Here is a 22,565-nt window from a genome sequence, read left to right on the forward strand (position 1 = left end):
TTCGCGGCGCGACTTCCATATATGTTTTCTTTCGTGCGCGAGTTAACGGCGACGGGGGTGGCTAAAAATTTTTTTTTTCCTATATATTTATTTTTTTTTAACTTCAACACAGGTTTTAAAAAAAAAATTAAAATCTGATCACTTTTATTGCTGTCACAAGCAATGTAAACATCCCTTGTGACAGCAATAGGCAGTGACAGGTACTCTTTATGGAGGGATCGGGGGTCTAGACCCCTCCACTACACTTCCATGTATTCAAATCGCGGAAAACTGCATTTTTATATACACTTGTTTTTTTTTAATCTACCGCCTTTAGCAGCAGAGTAACCTGGACGTGACGTCATGGACGCCGCCTCCGAGTTACGTCATCGGAGACCCAATCGAAGCCGCATCCGGCTTAGATTGGGATTCCATCCAGCCAGCGGACGTGCTGGCTGGGTGCTCGGGTCTCCCGGTGGGACAGGAGACCTGGGCAGAGCCACGGAAGGCAGCAGGAGGGGGGGACGTCCCCTCCCGCTTGCCGGGGTAACGATCGAGCGGCTCCCGAGCCGCATCGGTCATTACCGCCAGGAAGCTGACCACTGGCTCTAAACAACGGTATCGGGATGATGCCTCTAGCTAGAGGCATCATCCCGGTATAACCACGCAAAGTCAGCCGATGTAGGTCTACGTCACTTTGCGGTAAGTGGTTAAACCACACCGCCCACGTTTTTGAGATGGGAATGAGGGACACCTATTAGCAATAGAAGGTAGGCATAGGACACACCCCCTGTCACGCCCCTTTAAAGGAGAAATATACAAAGAAATGATTAGTTAAATCTACAATATATCAGACAAATTAATAAAGCAGTTTTGATTCCTAAGGACTTAAAACTTAAGCTTAAAGGGAAACTCCAGTCAAAAATGAAATTTTTCCTATTAACAGTATGTGAAATATCTTTATCTTTCATATTATTCATTTTCTGGCTAGCTGCTTGCGTAGCCTAGAAAGTCTTATCTTAGCCAGACAAATCAGCTTCTTCCTGTTCTTCACCGACAACGCTATTTCCTATTATCTGAACTTGCTATGCTGTCTTTCACTTCCTGAAAAGGTTGTCAGGCTTTCTTAGACAGGCATGCCTAGACCTGCCCAGCCCCAGCCCCACCCCTCCTATCCTTCACAGTACATTCCTATCTTCATAACCTCATTTAGACTAGCAGCTTCTCCTGAGAGAGAGAGGGAGGGAGGGAGAGAGGGGGGAAGAGGGAGGGGGGTCACGTGACCAGTGCAATATATGAAAGAAATAGGATACAAAGGAACATTTGTGAAAGTTTAGAAGGATACAGATCCATTTCTATTGCTCAAAATGTGAGTAATGAGTTTTAGGCTCCGTTTCCACTAGTGCGACTTGTCATGTGACTTTGGACACATAAAGTCGCATGACAAATCACAGCCCATTGATTTCAATGGCACCCGTTCCCATCTATGCGACTTTGAAAATCAGCGACTTTAAAAAGGTGCCTGCATTACTTTGATCCAGAGAGTGTAAAGTTGGATCAAAGCTGCACTCAAAGTCGAACTCTAAATCTCACAACTTAAGAGTCACACTAGTGGAAATGTAACCACTAGGCTAGAGTGCCACTTTGGAGTGCGACTTTGATGCCACTTTGAGTGCAGCTTTGATCCAACTTTGGATGCATCAAAGTAGTGCAGGTACCTTTTCAAGGTTGCTGATTTTCAAAGTCGCATAGATGATCAAAGTCGCATAGATGGGAACGGTTGCCCCTAAAATCAATGGGCTGTGACTTGTTATGCGACTTTGTGTGTCCAAAGTCGCATGACAAGTTGCACTAGTGGAAACTGAACTTTAGTCTAAGTTTCCACTATTGCGACCCCAAAGTTGTGTGATTTAGAGTGCGACTTTGATCCAACTTCACACTCTCTGGATCAAAGTCGTATCAAAAGTTGCATCAAAGTAGTGCAGGTACGTTTCCAAAGTCGCAGAGTTTTAAAGTCGCATAGATGGGAACGGGTGCCATTGAAATCAATGGGCTGTGACTTGTCATGCGACTTTATGTGTCCAAAGTGGAAAGCTGTTGTCTACATTTCCACTATTGCTCTTTTTTATTTCTTTGTTTTCTCATGAATTATGATATACAATTCATCCTTACTGATGAGAGAACACTGGGCGAGAACCTATAATCAGCTCCTCCCATCCTGTATACACCCACTGGCTACACAGGAACAGTGCCCCTCCCTGGAAGTGATGTTACTAGCTGTGCTGCCACGCAGCTTTAACTGTCTAGCAGTTGTTATTACATGTTATGTTATGCTATGTTATTGGTATCTTCCTAGCACCCCTGCTGTTTCTGGCTAGATGGTTTCTCCCATCTCCATTTTCCTGCTGTAACTGCCATTTTGTTTAGTTGTTATGAGGAGACTGCAGAGTGTGGAAGCTGTGTAACTTCATTGTAAATTTACCTATGGAAAAGCCTCTATGTTTATGCCTTTGCTAACTTGAAGCATAAAGAAGCATTGGAGAACACCTCTGGAGTCTTTATTCATTGAGTAAACTATCTGTTAAAGCCATCATTCAACCTGCTGCACACACTTACAGACTGGAGGTCTACAAGAGGGTCACAGGTACAATCGATGCTGAGACAGAACAGTAAATTTACAGGAGTACACAGCTTCAGAGAGTAAATTTACATGAAGAATTCATCACAGGTATCTCTGCAGCTTAAGAAAAGTAAATTTCCAAGACTCTGCAGCTTCAGAACAGTAAGTACCACACTTGTCTGTGAGTCACCAGAAGCATTACTCTGCATATGAAACCAGCCACCTACTGAATGCTTCATTACTGTTACAGCCTTCTGAGGTGATCCAGTTTGAACTAGTTCCAGCAATAGCTAGCTATTGTATCAAATACCCAGCACCTCAGCCAGCCTGCTTAATAACAGAAGTTACTACTTACAGAGCTGAGCTCTGGCAGATTTCTAACAAGACACCAGAAATACAGTACTTATTATGTCTGACAGAGATCTCACAGAATTACCTGCATTTAGTCAAGATAAAGCAGACTCCTTACTTCTTTCTGCTCGTCCTGTCAGAGCCCCTCATCCATCCTTGAAGGCAAGGGAGGTTTATGAAGCAAGTAAGGAAGAAACATCTAGTAACTTGACTGCATTATGGGAAAAGACTTTAAGTTGTATAACAGCCACTAATGAAACTAGCAACAATTCTGAGCAATTGAACACTGCTCTCTCAAGGGTTAAGAAGGCATTTGAGAATTATAAAAGACTTTCTGAGAAGTACTATTCCCTATTGTCACATTCCAACATAGAGGAAGCTGCATTGGAATTAAAGGACTTTACTTCTAATGACCAGCAGAGGCATAGCACATATCTTGAAGCAAAGGCACAGATAGAACGTAGATTGGCACAGCTACATGAGACTATATCCTGTAACTCTGCTTCTTCCAGACACTCAGGAAAATCTTCTAGGTCTGCCCACTCATATCATAAATCTTCTTCTAAGTCATTGCGGTCCTGCTCTATAAGGTCAATACTGAGCGACCAAATACTCAAAGCTCGCCAAAAGGTTGCAGTAGCCCAGGTTCAAGCCGCCTGCTCTGAAAAAGAAGCAGCCTTCAAGGCAGAAGCTAAACGAATACAAGCAGACACAGAGGCTCAGCTAGAAATTCTTCAGAAGAACAGAGAAAAGGAAGTAGCTTTAGCAGAGTTATCTGTCTTGGAACAAGCCCTATTGGAAGAAGAAGGAGCAGCTTGTACCAGCTTAGCTGCTTGTCAAGACCCTGTTGAAAGGACCCTACAGTTTGTCCTAACTCAGAACCACGACAATACAGTCCCACCTACAGTTGGAGATTCTTCTCATAATCATCCAGCAAGTGGATCAGAAGGCAACGTGTCGCCAAAGCAAGCTGGTCAACTAGACACACCTACTAACAGAGACCCTCCACAACTACCGCACGTCACAAAATCAAGTGAATCAACCTACACAGCTCATGTGCCACCACAACCCTATGTGCATAGAGATTACAAGGGCACAGCAGAAGACTACAGAATGAACTCTATACCCCCTTTGATACAGCTCTCTTTGACTTCAAATGCTCAGAGACCTTCAGTCGACAGACCTTTACCTAAATTAAACCCATCTGCAACACCTTTCTCTCTACCTACCAGCCAACATCATATACCAACCATGGTCCAAGACGGCGCACCATCAGTACCCCCTGTGGCTATAAAAACTGAAAGCACTGACATTGCAGAGTTCAGCAAGTATATGATTCGACGAGAGTTGATTACAACTGGACTGTCTAGATTTGATGACCGCCCAGAGAACTACAGGAGTTGGAGATCTACATTTAAGGCGGTAACCAAGAACTTGGACATTGAACCTCAAGCAGAACTTGACTTACTAATAAAGTGGTTGGGGCATCAATCTTCAGAACAAGTAAAGAGACTTAAATCTGTCTACATTTATAACTTTAAAGCAGGCCTTGATGCTGCCTGGGAACGTCTAGAACAAGACTATGGGAGCCCCGAAGTCATTGAATCTGCCTTATTCCAGAGACTAAACGACTTTCCTAAAATCTCTGTTAAGGACAATCATAAGCTTAGAGAGTTAGGTGACCTCCTTCATGAACTTGAAATTGCTAAGTTAGATCCTAGTTTACCAGGTCTTAGCTATTTAGACACTGCTCAGGGCGTAAATCCTATTGTAGCAAAGTTGCCTAGTCATCTTCAGGGAAAGTGGACTAGTGTAGGATCAAAGTATAAGTATGAGCATTGTGTTTCCTTCCCTCCCTTTTCTTATTTTTCAGAGTTCGTGCGGAAGGTTGCAAGATCCAAGAATGACCCAAGCTTCTTCTATCCAGATACAACCACCATTCCTTTAAGTACTTCAAGGGGTATTGCCACCAACAGTAAATTCAAGGATTTAAGGCATCCTATTGCCGTGAGGAAGACTGCAATAGCATCCAACGTCTTAGCTACAGACATTAAAGCTAGCAATCTTAATCAACAGTGTCCTATTCATAATGCGCCACACTCTCTCTCCAAATGTCGTGCATTTAAGGACAAGCCTATTGAAGAACGCAAGTCATTTCTCAAAGAGCATAATATCTGTTTTAAGTGTTGTGCATCCTCCGATCATTTAGCTAGAGACTGTAAGATTGCCATCAGATGTTCTCTCTGCAACAGTGCCAAACATGTGGACGCTCTTCATTCAGACCTGTTCAAAAGGAAACCTTCACCCGGCAGCAACCCCAAGACTACATCAGATGATGGCGGGGAGAGAACTGAGCAATATGCCGACCCCGTAACCACAAGGTGTACAGAGGTATGTGGAGAAGGGCTTCATAGCAAGTCTTCTAGCAAGATATGTCTTGTAAGAGTTTTTCCTGAAGGATGTCCACAAAATTCCATAAAAATGTATGCCATACTCGATGATCAGAGCAATCGCTCATTGGCCAGTACAGAATTCTTTGACCTATTCAACATTCAAGGAGAGACCTGGTCTTATACCTTGCAGACATGTGCAGGAAAGGTCAATACTTCTGGAAGAAGAGCCCATGGCTTCATAGTTGCATCAGAATATGAGGACACAGAGTTTCCTCTTCCAACTCTAATCGAATGTGATCAGCTACCGAACAACAGAGAAGAAATCCCCACACCAGAGGTTGCACGTCATCACCCTCATTTGAGCCACATTGCTAACTACATTCCACCACTTAACAAGGATGTTAAGATTTTGATTCTACTAGGGAGAGACATTCCTAGAGTTCATAAAATAAGAGAGTTATGTAACGGTCCAGATGATGCTCCTCAAGCCCAGAAACTCGATCTTGGATGGGTGATAATAGGAGAAGTCTGTTTAGACCAATCTCACAAGCTCTTGGATGTAGCTTCCTACAAAACTAATGTTACCTGTCAATTGATGAAATGTCCATCGCATTATTATGTGAAGGAAAGACTTGATTTCAAAAACGAAGTTCCATATCAAGCACTTCAAAGTATTAACTGCAAGGTCACTTCTCAAAAGGACTTTGGTGATTCAGTGTACCAGACTACTTGCGATGACAACAAGATTGCTCCTTCAGTTGAAGACAAGGAGCTCATTAAGATTATGGATGAAGAGTTCTTCAAGGACAATTCCAACAATTGGGTAGCTCCATTACCCTTCCGAGTACCAAGGCTTACTCTCACTAACAATCGAGAACAAGCTTTAACCAGATTTGCTGCACTTAAGAAAACTCTCCGTAACAAACCTGAGAAGCAAGAGCACTTTCTAGCATTCATGCAGAAGATTTTAGTGCCAGCAGTTGTCCTCACACAAACCATTTGGTTTTCAGGACCCAAGTTTTTAATGGACCAGTCTTCTACAAACTCAGAAGAAATTATCGATTTCCACCTGGAGGATCCAGATACTGATCCGGAAATCCGGCCTGAAGTTGTAGCATTGAGTTCCAACATCTGCTCAAGAAGAAATTTGGAGGATGAAGATGACTCCACAGATATGGGGGATGGAGCTGATGAATGGATGCAGGCCAAGACTCTGGTTAAGCCTCCGGACCAGCTGGAACTCAGCGAGGCTGAACTTAAGGAGAAATTCGCTCGTATCCTGACTACAAACAACCCTCATGCCCCCCAGAACATTGTGAGGTACAGTTTTAAGGAACGGGCCTACAAACCCATTAGCATCGTGGACCAGCTGGCCGTACACTTCTCCCTGGAAGGAAACATGCCACGCGAAGACTCTGATGAAGCGCGGCGACAGATGGCGAAGTTGGGAGTCATTGAAGAGACTCAGACCAACGACTCCACAGAGCCAAGAGACAAAGATACAGATAGGAAGTCTGACGCTCAGGCTAGTGAAGAATGGACAGAAGGTGAGGAAATATCATCCAGGAACAAGAAGGAGAGAAAACTGACCAACCAGTTCAATTATAGCGAGAGAGCGTCCCAGAGCATTAACAAACCCCTGCGGGAGCGGGCTTCTCAGAGGGAGCCACCTCCAAGGGCTACCTTCTCCACCACTGCAAACCAGTGGAAATTCAACCCACCACACGCTTCACACATGGGCGGAGCATGGGAACGTATGATTGGGATGGCAAGGCGCATACTGGATTCTATGTTGCTTGATGTGAGTTCTTCACGTCTTACCCATGAAGTACTTAATACATTCCTTGCTGAGGTCGCAGCAATAATCAACTCAAGACCGCTGACAGCTGTATCCACAGACCCAGAATGTCCAACTGTTTTAACTCCAGCTGCATTATTGAGCCGGAAAATTGGACAGATCCCAGCGCCAAAGAGCATCTTTGATGAAAAGGACATATATAAACGTCAATGGAGATACGCTCAATACCTTGCAGATTGTTTCTGGGACAGATGGAGGAGGGAATACCTCACACTTCTTCAAGGACGTAAAAAGTGGCAAACCCAGAAGCCTAACTTAAAGGAAGGGGACCTGGTTCTTCTAAAAGAAAAGCAAACCAATCGGATCCAGTGGCCAGTTGGAGTTATTTCAAAGGCCATTGCTAGTGATGATGGAAAGGTCCGAAGTGTGAAAGTCAGGATTGTAAAGGACGGGAGCCCAAAAACCTTCCTGAGACCAGTCACTGAGACAGTCCTAATTATGCCTGCTTCCAAAAATTCTGATTCAGTGTTATGTGAAGGAGTCACTTAAATCTCTAGCATAGTTAGCTTAGAGGAGAGGGCTACATAGCATTCTACTGTATGCAATGTTAATTGTATGTTTATGGAAAATAATTGTGTAGTGGTATCTCACGATACCAGGCGGGGAGTGTGCTGCCACGCAGCTTTAACTGTCTAGCAGTTGTTATTACATGTTATGTTATGCTATGTTATTGGTATCTTCCTAGCACCCCTGCTGTTTCTGGCTAGATGGTTTCTCCCATCTCCATTTTCCTGCTGTAACTGCCATTTTGTTTAGTTGTTATGAGGAGACTGCAGAGTGTGGAAGCTGTGTAACTTCATTGTAAATTTACCTATGGAAAAGCCTCTATGTTTATGCCTTTGCTAACTTGAAGCATAAAGAAGCATTGGAGAACACCTCTGGAGTCTTTATTCATTGAGTAAACTATCTGTTAAAGCCATCATTCAACCTGCTGCACACACTTACAGACTGGAGGTCTACAAGAGGGTCACAGGTACAATCGATGCTGAGACAGAACACTAGCATTAAGTAATCACACCCACTTGCTGCTCTTGGACTCAGCAGGAAGATGAATTGAAGTCATATGTCAGCACTGAAAACTGCAAAATACAGGTAGAAAAAAGTCTTTACATTAAACACTGGTGTATGCTAGTACCAGAGTATACCTGCGTACAGCCACACAGCCATTTATATCTATAGGTGGCTATACCTAGCACCTGGGCTTCCCTGGCATGGAAATATGTACAAGTTTATGCTGTGTGTGGCCTCATATGCCCATCCTCCAGGTAAGTGACAAGCGGAGAGAAGCAGAGCAAACAGTTTAGACTGCAAAATATGCAATGAGAAAGATGGTTGATTGTCAAATTAGACTTGCACATTTCCATTTGGCTCAGCATGTTACAACAACTGTCAGACATGCTTGGGTTCTAATTAGTCACAAACTTTTGACATGAAAAGGTGACTGATAGGCCAGGGACGTAAGGCCTAATTTATCAACAATTTTGAGGGGATATTTATTACTGCAGAAGAAAGCAGAAGGCCTTAAAAACATTTAGCATCAAAAATATATTGAACATTTAGTAATAAAAATATTTAAATGCCTCTCGTGACAACCCATTTACCACCCCTTGTCTACTAACCCTCACGATTTGCTGTAGTTACGGTTATTGGTCATGCTCTGTTACCGAGCTTTGATTACATTACCTTGCATTATTCTGTATGTCAAACGTTGTTACTCACTTGCATTATTTAATAAAATACTTGAAACAGAAAAATATTTAAATGCATAGGTGTGCGCAGCCTATTGCATTAGGATGTGCACCCCAAAGCTCAAACACATGCCTTTCTCTGCAGCCTCACTGGACAATGAATGAATGGGAAGTGCTCTGTGCAGAGTGGCTTCCTGTTCATTCACAAACTGAAGCATAGTAAACACATTTTATGATGCTTCAGATATGAATGAACATAGTAAGCCAGTGAGTTCATCTAGAAAAGGAAGGGGCTGGTAAATATTGGCTAGCCCTCCCCCCCCCTCCTCTCCATCCTAAATTATCCCCCACAGAAGCTGAGGGGAGAGGAGAGGAGGGAGACCAGCAACACTGTGGGGTAACACAGCAGGAAGTCCAGGCAGTAGGGGGAATCGGCACCGCACAGAGTGATTAGGGTGTGCCCAGGCACACCTGGCACACCCCATGCGCTTTCTTACTGTATGTTTGAATGTACCTGCAGTCCCCATAATGTCTGTAAAACTGCTACTTCAATAATAAAGCAGGCATGTCTAGTCTCATGCATATTAGTTTTGCTGTATTCTAAAGCATCTGAAGAGATCCATAACATGGGGTGGTCTGTTGTGCAAACAACAACCAGCTTCTGCTTTCAAGAGTCTACCCTTTCCTACCTTCTCATTACTGGCTCATCACAAAGATGGACATGCAACCAACACTAAAGATTACCATACACTATTAGACTTTTTTTTGCTGAGCCTGACAGAAACAGGTACATGAATTTGTTGGTGCCCCTACTGAAGTCAGGAGTCTATCTGGACAGCCCTTCCTCAGTGCACTTCCTCCCCAGCCACAGACACTGAAAGGGGCATGGTTGAGAAGTTATGTACCAGGGGTGGGGGGGACTTGATGTAGCCGGGTTCTGGATTACAGTAATATGTCGACCGAGATGATGCTTTTATTATACTGTTTTTCCTGAGATACTGAAGGCAGGGCACACCATCCTCTGGTCAGAAAAGGAGAATAAAGCCAAGAAAACCCATAAACTTCCATCCAGGACTGTGGGAACCTTGGGAACTGTGGTTCAAAGCAACAGTCATGTAATGGAGCAGCTGGGTTTCCAAACTACAGATCCCTATATGCTTTGGGGGCAAAGGAGGAGTCAAAGGGGACTTAAGTAGAATCACCTCCCCCTTGGCACCAGAGGAGTTCTGGCAGATGCATCCATGTCCACATGCCTCCAAGGAGGTCAAGCCAGATGGGCTCAGAACTAATCAGCAGAGGGAGAGAAAAACTTTCAGCAGCCCTGCCTGCATCACAGCTCTTCTCTCACTGCAGCTGAGCTGACAGCTACAGACCACTGGACTTGTGTTAAATTAATAGTAGAATTGAGGGTGCCCCTTCCACTGTGAGAGCAGATTGCTAAGCCCAGAAGTTGGTGAGAGGGCCGCAAGACCAGGTTTCTTTTCGTTGTTACACACAAGAGCCACTGAAAGCAGGATATCTAGGCAGCAGAACCCATCCACACCCAGGCTAACCCAGCTCCCCTGCTAATATTTTGCACTATACCTCTTCCAAATTGTCTGTGCAGCAATACTAAACTGCACCCAAAACTGACTGCAGGACTATACTGAAATAAGCCGGTATTCACTGCCTCTGCATTGTCTATAGACTCTCAAAAGACTTTTGCCAAGTGCACCAACGTTCTTAAAGGGCCCCAACAGTAGCTGGGCGGAGACCCATATTAGAGACTGCCCCTCTCTGTACTATTATTACACCTTATTAGTCTCTTTAAGCATTCAGTCATTTTATGGTCTAAGATTATCCAGTCAGTTTAGGCCTGGCAATTCAACCACTAGTGCATGTTAGCAGTATAGCCCCAGCCTTTAGCAACTCAAACCTACCTACTGCTTATGGCTGAACTTCTAGGGAGTTGCTACTGTTTTTGCTGATTTGGAGGTCAAACTCAAACATTGTTTTAAATTCTGCTGGTGATATCCTGTTTGTCAGTCAATATCAATACTATGTTCAATCTATTTTGCGTTCACCTAGTTAACTATTGGCCTTATTCACAAAACATTAGGCTATCTTTTTACTATTACAAAGGGATATTGGCGCAAACAGATAGCGAGTAATGCTCAGGCAGTCCTTACTGGGATGGAGAGGGCAGGAGAGTTCTAATAAAGTTCCAATGAGGGATCTGTACATTGAGATGGCTGCTGGCAGTGTAGAGAGAAGCGGCTCTGTCATCAAAACACAAGGGGAGAGAACCACAAGCGCCAATCTAAGTGCAGTATGAAGACACTTTTTATTAAAAGGTTAAAACAATGTTACTCACAAGAGTAGCATGTGAACAGGTGTGAATAATAGATAGGATGGTCTTGGGCATCAGGCATCTAGGGGGTCCCTCTGGTACCGGACACAACTTGTGCTGAGGAACGGAGGTCTCCTGTGTGCTGGAGGGATCTACCCAGTGAAAAGTAATTTCCCAAAAATGGGCATTGCCATATTTTTACATTTTAACTTTCAGCTGGGAACAGACATGCCCAACTCTTAGTGCTGATGTACCTCTATACCCTCTATACCCCAGCTCAGAGATGGTCTTTATTACTTCCAGTTTCCTACTCTAAGAACTGACAGTAAGAATCTGTTGCTGCCATATCAACAGGCTCCTAAAGTAGCGGTAGCAAGAACTTCCTGAATTTACCGCCTGTGCCAGTAATGTTACCAGGAAAAATGCTTAAATGAATTAGGTGCGGGTCGTTCCTAAATTGGTTGTAAACCCTCACACGTACCCAGTGAAATGACTAGCACTAGATGATAAACAGAGATGAAACAAATCCTCCTAAGGAGTAAAAGCTGTATAGATGCAGCCATTTCCTCTGTAGATCCTTCTGAAAACACAAAGATGAAAGGATTTCTCTTTAGTTCTATCAGCAGGAGGAAGGAATCTCTGAGCCCTGATTGGAGGGAAGGGACACACCCCCTTCACACAGTAGAGAACAAGCTCAGCTGTAGATAACAGTCACAGGGTGAGTGCTGCAGCTCCCCCCACCATTTTGACTCTTGGTGTCAGTAAAAGATGCCAGTACTGAGTCATATTGATAACAGAGGAACCAGGCAGCAAAATTACACTCAGAGCTTTGGAGAGAGGCAAGTACACAGTAAAAAAAGGTATGCTTTTTTCATATTTCATGTCTGAGGTCTACAACCACTTTAAGAAAATTGCTTGCAGAAAATAGTCCTTATAGCATTTTTGAATTCCCCTGATTTTCTTAAAGTGTTTGTTACCCCAGCATTCATATTACTGATTATTTACTGCTGTACCATGTACATATAATGAAAAATTTACCTGTTCTCTTTGTATTGCTTCCTTTGAGTGAAATCCCTGGTGTTCCTGTCAGCCCCTCTGCTTTCCTATTATTAACTGACCAAACTGGTCAGGACAACAAACCATGGTCAGTTCTCCAGTTATGCTGGGAACTAAGCCTGCTCTCCTCCAATGACCAGACTTGTCCTGACACACCCCCCCCCCTTTTGCACAGCCATTTACTGGCAGTGTCATCTTAAAAGCAATATAGGCCCCCAGGCAATGCAGTGCACTTGGGCCCTACTTACACAATCACCCACGAGAAAAAAAATACACTGATAGCCTTATTAATTTGGGCATCACTTGTATACAAAATTAAAGTGACATGCAGATGTTTTGGCTTTCTGAACATACAAAGACATTATTAATTTTTGCACATAAAAACGTTAGTACTTTACCCTTTCTGTCTTTCTTTCCTTTCTGCCATGCTGGCTTCCACTTTAGGCTTCTGCAATAGTGCCCCCGCTCTTGCGGCTTGCGCTGCGGTTGTCCTGGTGTGTGCCTGTCTCCCGGTGGACCTTGGAAGCAGGAAGGATCTCCTGCTGCTGTGGGCACCTCTCCATGGCCCGATTAGCCTGACAGCAGTGCCAGGCTAATGACAGCTTCCAAGTTTGGTGGCTGGGGCCGGTGAACACACTCATGGACGGGAGTCAGACTCGACTGTCCTGTGTGTGCCTGCTTCCGTAGAGGCATTCCTGCAGTTGTGGGCTCCCCCTCCATGGCCCAAGTGGCCTGACAGCAGCGCAGGGCCGACAGGCGCTTGCCACCTTCTAAGTTCGGCGACGGGATGCACACAGGAGTCGGAACTAATTCAGACATCTCAACCTACAAAAACTTACTTCAGGGAGGTGGCAAACTTATTTCAGGGAGGTGGCACTCTGCGCCCCCCCCCCTCCCCATTTAACACAACTAGAGGATGATCAAATGAAATGCAATCAGTATGCAGAGGTTTACTTCTTCTGAGAGATATTAATGGAACCCTCTAACCACCATGACCACTTCAGTGATTTGAAGTGGTCATGGTTGTAGGAGTCCGAAACACCACACATGCTGGGATATTTACAATTATGTGCTGGGGGCTAGTTGCACCCCTAGCACATGTGACTTCCTGCTGGCAGGTACTGCTGGCTGATACTGCTGGTGGTTACGGCTGGCTAGTACTGCTTGTGGTTACTGCTGGCGGGTACTGCTGCTGGTTACTGCTGGCTGGTACTGCTGGTGGGTACTGCTGGCTGGTACTGCTGGCGGGTACTGCTGGTGGTTACTGCTGGCTGGTATTGCTGGCGGGTACTGCTGGCTGGTACGGCTGGTGGGGTACTGCTGGCTGGTGCTCCTGGCGGAAAATGCTGGCTTGAGACACATGACATCAACGGAGCGAGTGTGAGGAGCGGTGCCACGCTGGAGGAAGCATGAAGAGCTGATGCTTCCTGTATCTCTTGGTCTCCTCACCGGCGGAGTGCTTTTGATATCACTCCGCCTGTGACTGTCAGGACGGAACCAGAACTATACAGGAAGCATCATCTCCGTTCTGGCAGCTCAGCTGACACAGACAGCCAGGATATTGTGCGGCACTTGTAGGTGTCAGGGAGCCACAGGCTGCATGCGGGAGGCTCCCGCACATCGCGGGAGACTTGCAATGTCTCCTAATACTTGGCTTGGGCTGGGTCGCTGGGCAGGTGGGGCCCCGCGGGCAAGTGGGGCCCCTGGACAACTGCCAAGCATGCCCATGCGGTAAGACGGCCCTGTTCAATGGGAAGCTCAGTGTGCTGCTTCTTCTACTCCCCCCAGCCCTTACGCAGCTGAGAACAGAGGGAATGTAATTACATATAAAAAAGGTAAAGAAGGTATTTATATTATTTTTTTATATCTATACATAAATGTTTTGCCTTTCATTTCAATTTATAACTGAATGGGTTGTTTTACAAGGTGATCGTTTACAATCACTTCAAAGCTCAATTTACTTTTAAACCTAACGTCTTGGTTAGTATTAGATGGATCTGTTTGGGAGATTTCCCACCACTTCCTTTTCTGACAGGAATCAAAGTATAATCTCTACAGTAGGGAAACAGATGACTGCCAAAAACAACAAAAATGTCTCAGCTAGTGCACATGTGCCAGATCCAACTATAGAAAATAATGGAAAGGAAATAGCAAACCGCCGCACACTGATAATGTTGCATATGTTCCAGTTTATTGAAAATGAAATCACTGTGACCATCATTGTGACAGTCCTCACCCATGGTAACTCCCAGCTGATGCAGTTCTGGGCAGGGCAGACAGGGCTTACTTGGCCATAGGCCAAAAGCAGGGTGCTTATATACACAAACTCATCATATACTAATCACAACATTCAAGTTACCAATACACACACATATAGAAAATAATGGTCAGCTGTGACACATGTGTCAAGCTTGGTATGAGCAGACCATTAAAAGAAGTATGGGGTTAACTTTCATACTTACCTAGGTGGATGCAGCATCAGCCCAAAGCTGCATCCGCCCCCCGGCGCCTCTAAGACAGAGAACCGAGCGATCTAACAACGCCGATTGCTTGGTTCTCACAGCTCCCTGAGCAGAGAGCTGCTGACTGTCAGTCAGCGGCTGCCTGCTCTGCCCCCCCTCACACACTGGAGCACTGGGCTGTGAAGAGGGGTGGGAGTGGCAGGCTCAGGCTCTCAGTGGCTCGGGGTGCCGGTCCAGGCATGTGAGCTGATCCCGACATTGTCGCGATTTGCCCGAGCCTGGACCGGCTCTGTGACATCAGCAGACAGCTGAATTCAGTGTGCTGTCTGCTGAGAATGGGTTCGAGGTGTGCAGAATGAACTGCTTTGGCTTTACTTCTCCTTTAAGGCTGGACCCCAAGTATACATGCTGGCTGAAATACAGACTGGGTTATAAAAAATCTGACACAACAAATAGATGGGTAGGATAGCGCTCCCAACAATGATGACAGGTGGGCACTTGAAGTCACAGATAAAAAAGGATGATCACAGTGATCATCCTTTTTTATCTGTGACTTCAAGTGCCCACCTGTCATCATTGTTGGGAGCGCTATCCTACCCATCTATTTGTTGTGTTGTACTTCTCTCAGCTGGATCTGAGCATGGGACAGCTGCACCCCTGATATGACTTATTGGCACTTCTTCTAAAAGCCGTCCATCCCATATAGCTTGACATCACAGGTTTTGGGATCTCTGACCAACCGGTTTTCAGCACCAGGAATTGCTTGTACATGTATAAAAAATCTGAGCAAGCCAGAACAATTAAAAGTTCTCTTTTTCAGTATTTCGGGATTGTAATGTTATTTTTAACATTTTTTGTAAATTCTATGTCTGTGTGCTTGCTTTCTAGTCTCTAGCCCACTGGTATTCAACTGCGGCCTGCATGCAGCTCCACCATACTTGCTGTTCAGACTGTGCATCTTGGCACCCAGTAATGTCGCCATTTGATACCCTTAATGTTCTGCAGTTTATTTAACCTGACTGCTCCTGGTTTAAAGCTGCATTATGTTTCCTAGCAGGCAGGAGGAGCTTTGCATCCTTTGGCTTTCTGTGCTTGTGAGATGCAGATGAAATTCTCCCTGATGCAGTCACTTCTGCTTAGGTGGGGTGGAGGGGTGTGCGCAGTGTGTTCTGTATACTGTACAAAAACCTCTGAGCACAGCACACTGATAGATAGCCATCTGCACAATACTGACAGCCTTCCTCCCAATATTCCTTCCATGTTATCTCTCTTGCATCCCTCCCAACTGTCCCTGATTTTGAGGGACTGTCCCTCATTTGGAACAAAGTCCCTCTGCCCTTCTTTCCTCCTCATTTGTCCCTCATTTTGGTCTGATCTATATGTTTGTATATAAAATGCACTATTTATCTATCAAAAAGTGTTTCCCAGTGCTAAACCTTTCATCCAATTTCTAAATTGCTGCATTTGTAAATTCCAAAAGCCAGTGTACTGTCAAGGAATAGTAGTGGTAAAAAAGCACTTGTGAGTTTACCAATCATTTTTTTTGTTCAATTCTCCTTCAGGAGGCGTGGCAAGGTGTGTGTCCTATGCCTACATACTTTTGCTAATAGGTGTCCCTCATTTCCATTTTAGAAAGTTGGGAGGTATGTCTTGTGCTTATTGTTAACCGGTTGCCGACTGCACACAGTATATTTACTGCGGCAGTCAGCCCCGGCCAGGCAGAGTGACGTAGGTCTACGTATAACAATGGAGATCAGACGGTTCTACTATGTAGAACCGTTGATCTCTGTTTTTACACTAGTAGCCATGTCCCACTACAGTAAGAATCACGCCCCTAGGACACACTTAACCCCTCCCTGTCCAATACAGTTAACCCCTTCCCTGCCAGTGTCATTTTTACAGTAACAGTGCATATGTATAGCACTGATTACTGTAGTAATGTCACTGGTACCCCCAAAAGTGTCAGTCAAGGGTCCGATCTGTCCCCCGCAATGTCGCAGTACCGCAAAAAAATCGCAGATCGCTGCCATTACTCGTTAAAAAAAAAACGCCGCTGCTGTGTCTCAGCCAATCAGGAGAGAGAGTCCCTGACAGCTGAGGCATTTGTGGACATAAAGATGGAATAAAAAGGGGCTCAGGTAAGTATTAGGGGGGCTGCTGCACACAGAAGGCTTTTATCTTAATGCATTAAGATAGAAAACCCTCCGACTTTACAACCCCTTTAAAGTATATGTAAACCCTCACCTTGTAAAACAACCCATTCAGTTTAAAATAGAAATGAAAGGTAAAACATTTGTAAATATATATATATATACAGGTGTGTATATATATATATATATATATATATATATATACACAGTGCCTTGCGAAAGTATTCGGACCCCTTGAACTTTGCGACCTTTTGCCACATTTCAGGCTTCAAACATAACGATATAAAACTGTCATTTTTTGTGAAGAATCAACAAGTGGGACACAATCTTGAAGTGGAACGAAATTTATTGGATATTTCAAACTTTGCTAACAAATAAAAAACTGAAAAATTGGGCGTGCAAAATTATTCACCCCCTTTACTTTCAGTGCAGCAAACTCTCTCCAGAAGTTCAGTGAGGATCTCTGAATGATCCAATGTTGACCTAAATGACTAATGATGATAAATAGAATCCACCTGTGTGTAATCAAGTCTCCGTATGAATTCACCTGCACTGTGATAGTCTCAGAGGTCTGTTTAAAGCGCAGAGAGCATCATGAAGAACAAGGAACACACCAGGCAGGTCCGAGATACTGTTGTGGAGAAGTTTAAAGCCGGATTTGGATACAAAAAGATTTCCCAAGCTTTAAACATCCCAAGGAGCACTGTGCAAGCGATAATATTGAAATGGAAGGAGTATCAGACCACTGCAAATCTACGAAGACCTGGCCGTCCCTCTAAACTTTCAGCTCATACAAAGAGAAGACTGATCAGAGATGCAGCCAAGAGGCCCATGATCACTCTGGATGAACTGCAGAGATCTACAGCTGAGGTGGGAAACTCTGTCCATAAGACAACAATCAGTCGTATACTGCACAAATCTGGCCTATATGGAAGAATGGCAAGAAGAAAGCCATTTCTTAAAGATATCCATAAAAAGTGTTGTTTAAAGTTTGCCACAAGCCACCTGGGAGACACACCAAACATGTGGAAGAAGGTGCTCTGGTCAGATGAAACCAAAATCGAACTTTTTGGCAACAATGCAAAACGTTATGTTTGGCGTAAAAGCAACACAGCTCATCACCCTGAACACACCATCCCCACTGTCAAACATGGTGGTGGCAGCTTTATGGTTTGGGCCTGCTTTTCTTCAGCAGGGACAGGGAAGATGGTTAAAATTGATGGGAAGATGGATGGAGCCAAATACAGGACCATTCTGGAAGAAAACCTGATGGAGTCTGCAAAAGACCTGATTTGTCTTCCAACAAGACAATGATCCAAAACATAAAGCAAAATCTACAATGGAATGGTTCACAAATAAACATATCCAGGTGTTAGAATGGCCAAGTCAAAGTCCAGACCTGAATCCAATCGAGAATCTGTGGAAAGGACTGAAAACTGCTGTTCACAAACTCTCTCCATCCAACCTCACTGAACTTGAGCTGTTTTGCAAGGAGGAATGGGCAAAAATTTCAGTCTCTCGATGTGCAAAACTGATAGAGACATACCCCAAGCGACTTACAGATGTAATCGCAGCAAAAGGTGGCGCTACAAAGTATTAACTTAAGGGGGCTGAATAATTTTGCACGCCCAATTTTTCAGTTTTTTATTTGGTAAAAAAATTTGAAATATCCAATAAATTTCGTTCCACTTCATGAGTGTGTCCCACTTGTTGTTGATTCTTCACAAAAAATTACAGTTTTATATCTTTATGTTTGAAGCCTGAAATGTGGTAAAAGGTTGCAAAGTTCAAGGGGGCCGAATACTTTCGCAAGGCACTGTGTGTATATATATATATATATATATATATATATATATATATATATATAATATATACACAGTGTCTCACAAAAGTGAGTACACCCCTCACATTTTTGTAAATATTTTATTATATCTTTTCATGTGACAACACTGAAGAAATTATACTTTGCTACAATGTAAAGTAGTGAGTGTACAGCTTGTATAACAGTGTAAATTTGCTGTCCCCTCAAAATAACTCAACACACAGCCATTAATGTCTAAACCGCTGGCAACAAAAGTGAGTACATCCCTAATTAAAAATGTCAAAATTAGGCACAATTAGCCATCTTCCCTTCCCTGTGTCATGTGACTCGTTAGTGTTATAAGGTCTCAGGTGTGAATGGGGAGAAGGTGTGTTAAATTTGGTGTTATCACTCTCTAATATTCCAGCACTAGCATTCTGCAGCACCGTGGCCAAGACCACACATTGGTTTACCAGGACAGGTTCCATTCAGAACAGGCCTCGCCATGGTCGACCAAAGAAGTTGAGTGCATGTGCTCAGCATCATATCCAGAGGTTGTCTTCTGCAAATAGACGTATGATGCGGCCAGCATTGCTGCAGAGGTTGAAGGGGTGGGGTTGTCAGCCTGTCAGTACTCACACCATAGGCCGCACACTGCATCAAATTGGTCTGCATGGCTGTCATCCCAGAGGAAGCCACTTCTAAAGATGATGCACAAGAAAGCCCGCAAACAGTTTGCTGAAGACAAGCAGACTAAGGACATGGATTACTGGAACCGTGTCCTGTGGTCTGATGAGACCAAGATAAACTTATTTGGTTCAGATGGTGTCAAGCATGTGTGGCGGCAACCAGGTGAGGAGTACAAAGGTAAGTGTGTCTTGCCTACAGTCAAGCATGGTGGTGGGAGTGTCATGGTCTGGGGCTGCATGAGTGCTGGGGAGCTACAGTCCTCAAACGTTAGGTGGAGGAGCGCAAGTTCTCTAACATCCACCAGCTCCGTGATGTTGTCATGGATGAATGGAAAAGGACTCCAGTGGCAACCTGTGAAACTCTAGGGAACTCTATGCCCAAGAGGGTTAAGGCAGTGCTGGAAAATAATGGTGGCCACACAAAATATTAACACTTTGGGCCCAATTTGGACATTATCACTTAGGGGTGTACTCACTTTTGTTGCCAGCGGTTTAGACATTAATGGCTGTGTGTTGAGTTATTTTGAGGGGACAGTAAATTTACACTGTTATACCAGCTGTACACTCACTACTTTACATTGTATCAAAGTGTCATTTCTTAAGACTCCATTCACATTAGCACGACTTGTCAGGCGACTTGGTCACCTGACAAGTCGTGGTGGATCGCCATTGAATAGTACAGGACCCGTTCTAATAGGAGCGACACAAGTCGCTCCGACTTTGAAAAAGGGTCCTGTACTACTTTGGGGCGACCTGGAGGCGACTTGCATTGACTTCAATTATATGAAGTCCGTGCAAGTCGTGCCGAGGTCGCGGTGCACTTCACAGGTCGCCCCAGCAAGTCATGTCGCCCCTGTCTGAACGGGGTCTAAGTGTTGTCTAATGAAAAAATATAATAAAATATTTACAAAAGGGGAAAAAAGTTATATCATTGTAAATAACTTTTTCCCCCTTTTTTAGAAGTGATCACATACTCTCTGTTCTCAGCTGCATAAGCAGCTCAGAGAGCTAGGGTATAGAAACAGCAGATACTGAACTTTCCAGTGAATGGCTGTGCAGGGAAAGGGGGACTTGTAAGCACAAGTCTGATGATTGGAGGAGAGCAGGCTGAGTTTGCAGCACAGCTATAAAACTGACCATGCTGTGTTCTCCTGATTCGTGTGGTCAGTTTTTAATAGGAAAGCGGAGGGACTGGCAGGAACACCAGGAATTTCTCACAAAGGAAGCAGTACAAAGACAGCAGGATATTTTTCATACAAGAACATGGTACAGCAACCACCAATCAGGAATATGAAATATTGGGTTTATATATTCTTTAATGATCCACAATCTCATATATTGTGTGTATAACAATAAATACTTACAAGTGAGTCTGGGGAAGTTGCAGTGTTGCTTTCCTGATGGCTCTGGGTAACTTCTTCAATATCCAACTCTACATTCTTGCTGTCAACAACAGAAAAATATTTTAGGATATATAGGATAATGCACTATTGGCACTTTATATATTTTGTTATGGGGGAGCTACATTAGAGTACAGTATCGCCAGCCACATCGGTGAGTTGGATATGGTGGAGTGGAGAAACATTCAGCCCACACATTGAAGCCGCCATTGAATACCCTCTATCTGGTGCATCCGTATAAACGACAGTGGTTTATGCCTACCCTCTACATACTTCTGGTAAGAAGTTTGCACTACCACCGAGGTGTCACCTCACTAGATTTTATTTGTTCACGAGTGGAAAGTGCCTATTCACCAATAAGGCTCACTGTTTAGTGTTTTCTGGTAAGAGGCTATTTCTTCTATTTCACCCTCACATATCGTTCTAAGATTAGCAAGATTGAAGATCCAATATTGATGGAAGCTTGATCTTTGGCTATTTGAGATTATCTGGATCAATTGGAGGACTTTATATATATTTTTCATGATTGTTATAAAGTATATGTTTTTGCATAAAGAATTTTCACATATGGTTTTTCACACTGTATGAGATCACCATAATATTTGGGTCATCCCAGATGTCATATGTTTACAATTTATGATTGTGTTGAGCGCACTATACCTTTTTTCACAGAGAACAATGCATACCAGAAAAAAAGTCAAAATTGATAATAAACATATTGGAAAGCAATCTTACCTAGGATCTGTGTGGTTGCTTGAAATATTGCTGCTGCCGACATCTTTGGCCTTCTTGGCCTTTTTGTTGGGTTTTTTATGATGGATCACGGTTCCTTTGTCAAACATTAGATGTAGTCGAAAACTTACAAACTTAATGACTGTAAACAACACAGTTGTGGATATGCAGTAAAGGCATAATGTGAGTCTTGTTGCTGGCAAGCCCTGTGGGAAATACATACAGTCAGTAAACATATTGCAGTGTAAAGCAATGTTAAAGTAGAAATACAGTCATGCCTCGAACAAAAAAAAAATTCTGTTGAATGTTTAAACAAAAACTTGATTGTGTGGTCTGTTTGTGTGTTGAATGGCATGTTAAAAACAAATCTTTGTCAAATGAAAAGAAAAAACTGGAAGTGTCTTTAGTAGTTCCCTTAACCACTTCAGTCCCAGGAAGGTTTTACCCCCTTCCTGACCAGGCCATTTTTTGCAATACCGCATTGCTTTACTTTAACAGAAAATTGCGCGGTTGTGCGACACTGTACCCAAATGCATGTCTTTTTTTCCCACAAATAGAGCTTTCTTTTGGTGGTATTTGATCATCTATGCGGTTTTTATTTTTTGGGCTATAAACAAAAAAGCCTGACAATTTTGAAGGAAAAAAAAAATATATATATATTTTTTACTTTCTGCTATAAAACACAGCCAATAAAAAAAATGTACAAAAATCGAATTTCTTCATCAATTTAGGCCAATATGTATTTTGCTACATATTTTTGGTAAACAAAATCACAATGAGCATATAATAATTGGTTTGCACAAAAGTTATGAGATAGATTTATGGAATTTTTTTTTTTTTTTTTTTTACTAGTAATGGCGGTACTGCGGCATTGTGGTGGACAAATCTGACACTAAGTGACACGTTTTGGGAACCAGTGGCACCAATACAGTGATCAGTCCTAAAAAAAATATGCACTGTCACTGTATAAATGACGCTGACAGGAAAGGGGTTAACATCAGGGGCGATCAAAGGGTTAAGTGTGCTCCTAGGAAGTGCTTTCTAATGGTGGGGGGAG

At 43.6% G+C, this 22,565-nt stretch overlaps 1 protein-coding gene across 1 annotated transcript in view; it reads right to left on the minus strand.

Annotated features, from left to right (window-relative positions):
• LOC309551844 (pecanex-like protein 2) overlaps positions 1-22,565 on the minus strand; it is a 256,799-nt gene that overhangs the window by 226,540 nt on the left and 7,694 nt on the right. The window contains exons 3-4 of the mRNA XM_082252546.1: positions 21,512-21,714; positions 20,741-20,819 (exon numbers count right to left, since the gene is read on the minus strand). Of these exons, the coding sequence (XP_082108672.1) occupies positions 20,741-20,819; positions 21,512-21,714 (282 nt within the window). The remainder of the gene's footprint in view (positions 1-20,740; positions 20,820-21,511; positions 21,715-22,565) is intronic.

Source organism: Pelophylax lessonae (genome assembly GCF_965119305.1).
Source record: "Pelophylax lessonae genome assembly, chromosome: 3".
NCBI classification, from domain to species: domain Eukaryota; kingdom Metazoa; phylum Chordata; class Amphibia; order Anura; family Ranidae; genus Pelophylax; species Pelophylax lessonae.